Here is a 9,320-nt window from a genome sequence, read left to right on the forward strand (position 1 = left end):
AAAGAATTCCTCACAACATGAAACAAATATGCAATATATGAGAATGTTTCTGCAGCAGCTCAAGTCAGGAGACTGCAAAGACACTGTACCTGTCCATTTTGCAGAGACCCTTCAGTCACAAGATAATAAATCAAATACGAATGTGAGTCATTTACTCAAAAAAGTCAGCTGGTACAACATACCTTAGCCCTTGTTGGAGATTTAAAGCACCTCTGCAGTTGCTTCACTTCAGACACTGAAGCTGGGCATCCCCATTTTTATATTGTCTATGTAATTGTGTTTTTCATAATCACTATGTGTAACACGACATACTAGTCCTATTGCACACTGCATTGACAGTGTGAGATCAGTGTTTTAATATCATCGTGACATGAATGCAAAAACATGTGCTCACTGACTGGATCTGTGGGAAATCGTTCAATAGTTAAAATATCATCTAAGCTAAATGTTAAAGTATTTTTAGAAGAAATAGAATACACTATAGGAGTGTCAGTGTGTTTTTGGCCAAAGTCATGAATATTCTTTCATTACCTTCATGTGAGAGTTTACAATAAGCCTGTATGCACTTTGTTGGATTGAATTTACACAGCAGGGTTTGTAATGTATCTAATCACATGCATAAGACAACTCCTAAAGTATAAGTTGTTTACACTGAGGCAGGTAGGACATAAGCCATAAAACCACAGTCTCTACATTAGATGAGTGAACTTTTAACTTTGACGTTAAGATGTCCATGCTGGCTCTAGGTTGAGTATACCAGAAGCAGGCCCTGTGCGAAAGACCAGCCATAAACATAAACATAAACTCTCTCCACATGGAAGAATTATATTGAATGCACTGTTTGGAGTTGGAACTGTTGGCGTGGGAGAAAGGAGTAGGGTGGGGGCAATGTCCCGTCGAGAGGCAATCAATGCTTACATCCTGTGAACTCTGCATGTAACACGGGAAAGCACTCACAACAAACAAGCAGCCAGAAAACGCACAGCCATATAGAACCAAAGAGAGAGGAGAGTTCTGGGATGTGGACTGGAGTTTTGGATGGGCACAAAAGAACCTCTAGATAGCTCAATGGGGTAGCCGTACAGACCCATTTGGTTCCCAGGATAAACATAAACACAATGAAGTGCATCAAGAGGCCAAGAGGGAAGCCATACCAGTGACATGTAAGTGCTTCTGAAATGGTTGATGCGTTGAAACGAAAAGATCTGTTATGTCATCCTCTCCAATGAGGCCCTGAATGACTCGCGTAAGCTAGTTTTCTCAAACGACCAAATTAGTCTTCCCATATGGAAAATAAAGAAAGAAACTTTAGTAAATGTTTATGTTTAATATATGTATTGTGTGTGTTGTAAGACCTATATTCTTTATACTGTGATTTACATTAAAATGTCACCTATTTGATTTTCTCAGGCTACATAATTATAAGAACAGGGATAACATAACATAAATTAAAAAACCTATTATTGGATTGAATGGGAAACATTTTTTCACTCATTGTATGTACTTAAAGTTTTGCATTTTGTTGTGGTTATTGTAAAGCAACAGAACATTTTTCCAACTGAATTTATGACTTTGTAAATAATAACACGAGAGCATTTAGTTTGCGTATCTACAGACACTAACATCCAGTGTATAGTATGCATTTCTATTGCCAGTCCCTTTTTTTCTCAGGCCCTGAAGCAAACCAGGTATGGTTTAAAGAATAAAATCATTGGCTCAAAGTCATCTTGCTTTCAAACAGCCCTAGACTCTTGTGTGAATTTCTATGAGGATAATGATAATGTTAGTGGAAATGGACTGCATTTATATAGAACTTTTCAAGTCTTACCAACCAGTGCAACATGCAACATTAAACAATATATTCATACACACACATATATATAACCATATATTCAACTTTTGTCTACCTTTCATCCATGCTAAATTTAGAATCCCATTAAACCTAACATACATATCTTTGGATTGTGGTAGGAAGCTGGAACACCCAGAAGAAAACTGCGCAAGCTAGTCATGGGTCTCCTCACATTCCTTATTTTTTATGCTTATTTACGTTAACTATAAAGCTGCTGTGTTATAAAACAGCAAAGTCCCACTCTATCTTCTCTTAGCTCTTCACCCCACATTTGATGCAGTTTTGTTACCGTTTCTTTTTAGTTTTTTGCTGAATTTGTACACAAACAGGTCAAAATTATATCAGCTGGGTTCATAGGCTGGAATCTTGGTTTGTGCGTTGTCCTGCATATAAGGGCATTGATGTGCATGCTCTGCAGGGCAAAATCTGTGCAGAAAAGTGTGCAGGCCATTGTTTGTTTGCAACCATTCTGTCTTCTTGTGTTTTTTGTATTTTTGGCGCTATTTTAATGATTATCAGAAAATACAGTAATCACATTGGTATCTATAGAATTGTCATAAATAGTAGAATCTGTTGATACAATGAACAATATTTAAAAGTTAATTTAAAAGTTAATATTTAAAAGTTAACTGTGCATGGTTCTAGCCAACATGCACAGCGGCATGGTGATTAGCACTGTTTCCTCACAGCATGAAGGTCCTGAGTTCAATTCTGCCATCAGGCCCGCGTCTTTCTGCGCGGAGTTTGCATCAGGTACTCCAACTTCCTCCCACAGTCCAAAGACATGTAGTTAGTGGGGATAGATTTACTGTAAACTTGGATTTGCGGTAGAGAATGGATGGATATTAAAGTGTTTTGTGTGATAATGGGTTGTATTTGCATGCTGTATCTCCACAGTTTGAGTATGTGACAGTGACATGGTGAGAAGCTGACCATGGGTGACTGGAACCTGCTGGGCAGCATCCTAGAAGAGGTCCATATACATTCCACCATTGTGGGAAAGATCTGGCTTACTATACTCTTCATCTTTCGCATGCTTATTCTGGGAGCAGCTGCTGAGGATGTATGGGATGATGAGCAGTCAGAGTTTGTCTGCAATACTGACCAACCAGGCTGTAAGGCAGTCTGCTACGATCGTGCTTTCCCCATTTCCCTAATTCGCTTCTGGGTCTTGCAAGTGATTTTTGTGTCTGCGCCTTCACTCGTCTACATGGGCCATGCTCTTTACTGCATTCGTTCATTGGAGAAGGAACGTCACCGACGACGGGCCCAGCTAAAGGAGGAGCTTGATGAGGCTGAGTTGGCGTTGGATGAACAAAAGCGGGTGGAAAGAGAGCTGAGGAGATTGGAAGAGCAGAGGAAGGTGAAGAAGGCACCTCTGAGAGGCTCTCTATTGAGAACATACATCATCCATATCCTTACACGCTCCGTGGTGGAGATCTGCTTCATCCTGGGCCAGTATATACTATATGGTGTCCAGCTGGAGCCTCTCTATAAGTGTGAGAGACTGCCTTGCCCCAACAGCGTAGACTGTTACATCTCTAGGCCCACAGAGAAGACGATATTTATGGCCTTCATGATTGCCATCGCTGGTGTCTCACTTTTCCTAAACATTCTAGAAATATCCCACTTAGGTATCAGGAAAATCAAACAGGTGTTGTATGCAGAGAGGTACACAGAAGATGACAGTTTGATTTACAAGTCCAAGAGGAAGTCGTCCCTACCACATCTCTGTGTAACAAGCAATGTATCACCTCACGATGGGCCTTTAACTCAAACCTTCAAAGTGATTCCAGGGGCGGACCTGAAACCGAGTCATTACAACAGTGGGCTCAAAGCCAATCAGGACGCACCAAGACACAACAGCTTGGCTCATGTGGGGCACAGTCAAACCATCTATATCTATCCCCAAGCAAGGAATCCACCCACGTCTGCCCTGAGCTGTGCAATCCAAGCTCCCCAAACTAGTGAGGGTTCAGAGGTCCCCACAAACCTGGACCTCAGTCAAGCCTGGATCCCTGTCATGTCCACTGCAGATGGGACTCAAACAAGCCACAAGGACATTCATGAGGAAGACCATCCTCACCCCAGCCATTTGGAAGCTCTGCTGGCCAGTAGCAACGTCAGGCCCAGAGCTATTCCAAATCTTAATGAAAATGAAAGAAGGGAGTCAGTGGGGAGCGAGTTCCTGATCCCCAACACTAGGAAGACTAGCTTTATGATCAGGCCGCCATCTGAGAGCTTGTCGTCCATGACTGGCTCCACAAGTCCCTCCTTACATACATCAGAAGAGTCAGATGAACTGGGGTCCTTGCAGGGAGACATGCCGATGATGCCACCAGCCGGAGGCCGAAGAATGTCAATGGCAAGTAAACAGCAGTCTCATGTGCCTAAATAACAGAACACAATTGTCCAGAAAGTTGACCTCACCTATTCAAAGTCTAAATTAGACTGTACAGTACTATAATTATATACACACAGAACTGTATGTGTAATTGTAGATACTCTACTTGTGAATCTAGCTAAGGCCCAGTACTATCGATTCAGTATTCTGTGGAAATAATGATTAGAATTCCAAATTCCCCTAAATTATTAGAGATAAAGGCATTAAATGGCTTCTCATTTGTTTGACCTCTTGTCAGAAATTTAAGGACAAATCAGAGTTACAGAGTTGGCAAATAATTATTTCACTATAATTTTAATTGAAAAGCTCAAAATGTCAGTCCTAATGAAATATTCAAAATTGGAACATATTGTATTTTTATTTTATGACAAATTTCATGCATGGTTTGCCAATGTTTAATTGTTCTGAATTTAAGAGTAATTAGAATAGATTAGAAATTAAGCATATATGTTAAGCACACATGCTTTAACAGATTTTTAAACAACACTGCATTAACCTTAAGATCCCATGTCTAACTAAACTGGTTGGTCCAAAGCTGCATAGTAGCCCTGACACAAATAAAATAAGTTTTATAATAAAAATAATATAATAAGTCATTCATCTTTTTGCTTTTTCTGAATGTGATGAAAATGTGCCAATACATTAAATGTCAGAGTTGTCTTTTTGTCTTTTCCAGAGTATGTTTCTGGATATCTCCTCAATCATGAAGAAGTGAAGAGACAAGGCTAATGTCATGGCTGTAAGAGCTGTTGTCCACAACCCAGCTAGGTCACAAACAAGGGAGAAACTGTATCAATGATCCAGCCATCAACATTGATCCACTCAAGTCACATGTGGCCCAAACCACTCAGCCATGATGAGGCAGCAGACTCAGTGCCAAAGCACCTTACAATGTCTACATGTTCACATTAATAGAAAAGGATTTTTTGAAAATGGACATCTTTCAGTGTGTTGGCCAAATTTTTGATAATTTTTAAGCAAAAAACAAAAAGAATTATTAATCATTGCGCTTAAGAGGATCTGTTTGTTTCTGTAACATGGACTTTATAAGCTTAAATACCTTTTCTAAGTCAAAGACTTCATTAGAATGTGTGTGTGAGTGTGTTCTGGTTGCTCCTACCTTGGTGCGGACCAAAATCTGAAAGTTACTGTACTGGTGGGAACCAACAGCCCTCATGGAGACCAAAATCCAGGTCCCCACGGGGTTGAAGGCATTTTTTACACTCAAAATGTGGTTTTAGTGTCAGGGTTACAGTTGGGTTATGATTAGGTTTAGGGTAAGAATTAGGTTTAGGCATTCATCTTTGATGGTTGGGGTAAGGGTAAGTGAAAACATTATGTCAATGGGATGTCCCCACGAGAATAGCAACCGCAGACGTGTGTGTGTGTGTAGTGCAGTGCAGTGATTTCATGTGGAGTTATACTTTATATTGTATTAAAATGAAATATTTATTAGCAAAACAAAACAAACAACCCCACAAAAAGCTTTTTTCAACAACTATTTAAACAAAATACACACAAACACACACACACCACTATGGAATTTCCATGCTTTTTATTTTATTTTTCAACAACGATTGCCCAGGCAAAATGTATGTTTTTCTCATATCAAATAACCAAGGCATGGCATTGCACAATAGTTACAAAAAAAACCTAAACACTGGTCATTTGAATATTCAAAGATAAAAAAGAAATGAAAAATACTAAATCTGTTTCTAACAGTCATGTTGCAGGTAAAATGAAAATGTAAAATGTACAAATACTATAAAAAGTTACAAACAATGCCACAGAAGCTGTCTACTTGTCTGTCCTATGGTCTTTACTCATGAAGAGGTATGCTGAAGCATGCAGGTAGATACATGTTAAAAGTGTGTTCAACTGTTTATTTCTGTTAGCTTTGTTTTCTTAAAACAACAAGTTCACAATCCAAGATTCATTCATTCTGTAAACTGGCTGGATAAAATAGGTAACGCTATTAGTCTGCTATCAGATATCAGATCACTGCAAACTGGAGGCATCTGAAACTTTAATGAATGTCAGAAAACTCTTCCCATATACCCAGTGCTGTGTGCCAAATAAACACTGTCTTCAATTTCCTGGTAATGCTGACAAATTTATCTTTCAAAATATAACATTACATAAAATAATTTAAAGCGGCATTTCATTTTATTGTCTCAAGTACAATGATATCATTTTACCATAGTAACATATGCTGCCCCGATAGTCTCTGGCTTAAATTTACATTTGAAATGGAATTGCATGCGCTACATGACTGAAAATATTTATCAAAAAGACTACTAGACATTCTACAAATGTTGTACCCTGACATTTGGATTTCTAAAATTCAGACCACCAAATGATTCCTTTTACTTCACTGAAGTGAAACCTTCAATTAAACCAAAATCTTGTTAAATTTACAGCCAAAACAAGGCACAGAATCACTGCATGAAGTTTCTTCATGACTGCACAAAGCGCATGTGGTGAACAGGAGTGAAATAATATGGCAACATAATTCTATGATATGACGTTTTCCAGTCTTACAGCAGTTTTATATCACTCCTTTATTAAAATTAGGGATTAAATATTCCAAAATGTACAACAAAATTTAATGTTGACTCAAAGGCAAGTGTAGGTGATATTATGATTGCACACACTACATTCCCAAAAAATATCAAAACCCCAAATATTTATCACATATCTTTGCAATTAGTGTTTTTTCCCCTCACAAGACATTTTCTTTTAGAAACCAGACATAAAATAGGTGGGTGTAACTGGATTAAGCATTTTATATTGACCTCTTTAAAATTTGAAGGTGTTTTGTAACAGGGAAAGTGAATATTCTGTGAGAAACAGTGTTGTAAGCTCATCAACAAATATGGATCAGATTAATTAGATCAAGTGTACATCTCCTTTATCCAGGAGGACATTTGAGAAAGCATTGGGCATATGAAAAAAACCAACACACACAAAGGAAAAGACGTTATAGCACATAATCTTATGGATAAATACAAATAAAAACAATGATAGATGTATGATACTGTGAGATAACCCAACACATTTTCAAAACAAAGTGTTTTTAATTTTCAAAAACATCTATTTATTTCAAGTAATTTTTCCATTTCAGCACTTTTATACAAACCATGCATGTTCTGTGATTATTCCACATTTTCATAACAATGTTTCCCAGTTTAATGATGTTTCTTAATTACATAAGTTTTTAATATATTGATTGCTGGCTCTCAATATTTTCAGAGGGGAGGAAATGGAAGGTTCATCAATAATGAAACAAAATGCCTGAAATAAACTTGTGGAAATTCTACTACTAGACCCCGGTGATGACAAAATTTGATTGCCTTGTTTTGTGACACTTACAGTGCAGTTTTTTATAAGAGCAGTGGAATTTCCAGTGAATAAAATATTCCTGTGATGGTTAAGCCTATACCCTCTAGCAGCACCAGTTAGAATCCTACTCTTATCACAAAGTCTTGAAACTTTTAACCAATCTAAATAAAACATCATCATTTCTATTAAAATGAACTATCTGTGTTAATTTTATCACTACAGTTAAAAGACCATTTACTACACTACATTGTAACTGACTCACACCTCTTTATGTTAAAATATTACAACTTAAAAGTACAAGTGACTTGCAAATAAAGAACAGTGTGTGTGGCAATAGTGAGTGAGGGACCTGCTCATGTAATTGCCTGTCATTCTCATGTGTTAAAGCGGGCATGTCAAGCTCACATCCTATCCATTAAGAGTACTTTTTGAATTTAAATATCCTATCATCTTTACCAAACTAATAGCTTCACATTTACATAATCACACAGGGAAGTTTTGACTCTTCAGTTCCTGGGTTGATATCTGAGAATAAAGATGAGTGTCATATTAGACTTTCCTGTGCTAAAAGTGGCACAACCCACATTAAAATGCCATGGGCATGCTTCATCATAATGTTCACGGTGTAGCAGCAACAACACAGACACCAGCAGCACTCACCCCTGCCACGTGCCTCACCATTGACATTTCAACAGATGAATCTGGCATCCCTTTAAATCAATATGTGCCAGTGTGCTTGAAACTTTGAACCACCATGCAGTATTACAGATACTGATGCGTATGTAGAAATTCACTATTTGCTTGGAGTTTCAGCACATTGAAATCATTTGTTAATTTGAAACTGAACATGCTGCACTGAATACTTTTCAGCACAGTTGTCTTATGAACAATGCAAGATGAGTGCAATTTAATACATAATTACTACAAACACTAAAATATTACTAATACAATAAATACATGGGTCAAAAGGAAAGAAATAACAGAATATGATTTCCTTACACTTCTCCTTCTGAGCATGGAAAGTTATAAATTCTATTATCCAGTTCCACAAATAGATTCTATGTACTGGTCTTTTAAACTGTCGGTTACAGATCGTACCAGTATAACTGAATTTTAAAGCGATCATAATGGTTAATGTATCCCAATGATCCAAGACATTATGACCTCTCTCAGACAAAGCCAATGATTATTCGATTATTTTATAATTTCACATGTCAACAACTGGGATTTACTAAAGTTTAAAACCCAGCAAAAACAGTGACTTCTCATTGTTAGCATGTTGCAATTGAGAGAAATGCCTAGCCTAATTTAAAGCCTAATTTTCTGGGGCTAATCAAACACAGTGGTAATAGTGATAACATGGTCAGCAAACCATTTGGGAGGAGCTTCTTTGGAATCACCAATCTTTCCTGGCCAAATTCCCAAAGAGAAGAATCCAGATAAACAAACAACAAAAACATCTCTGTAGAAATGATCCATATAAGATGATCATTTTTTAACAGTGTCTATGGCAATATTGAAGTGAGGGACTAGTTCAGTCAAGCACAGTAATAACATGGTCAGCAAACCATTTGGTAGGAGTTTCCTACCAATCTGGATATAAAAGGAAATTCTGCATAAAGCTTGTCAGCAGATGGAAGCATTAGGTGTCTCCTGGTAGACAGCTACACTCACGTTGGACTTTGGTGTGACTGTGTGAAACAACCATGACCAACACCAGCT

At 37.7% G+C, this 9,320-nt stretch overlaps 1 protein-coding gene across 1 annotated transcript; it reads left to right on the plus strand.

Moving 5' to 3' along the window:
- Positions 1–976: 976 nt before the first annotated feature.
- gja10a (gap junction protein alpha 10 a) lies at positions 977–4,250 on the plus strand. The gene is made up of 2 exons (XM_005750125.1): positions 977–1,163; positions 2,750–4,250. Exon 2 carries the CDS (start codon positions 2,787–2,789, stop codon positions 4,248–4,250), a length of 1,464 nt encoding a protein of 487 aa, XP_005750182.1. The 5' UTR covers positions 977–1,163; positions 2,750–2,786.
- Positions 4,251–9,320: the final 5,070 nt, after the last annotated feature.

This window comes from Pundamilia nyererei, unplaced genomic scaffold (assembly GCF_000239375.1).
Source record: "Pundamilia nyererei isolate P.nyererei 1_Seehausen unplaced genomic scaffold, PunNye1.0 scaffold00262, whole genome shotgun sequence".
NCBI classification, from domain to species: Eukaryota; Metazoa; Chordata; class Actinopteri; order Cichliformes; family Cichlidae; genus Pundamilia; species Pundamilia nyererei.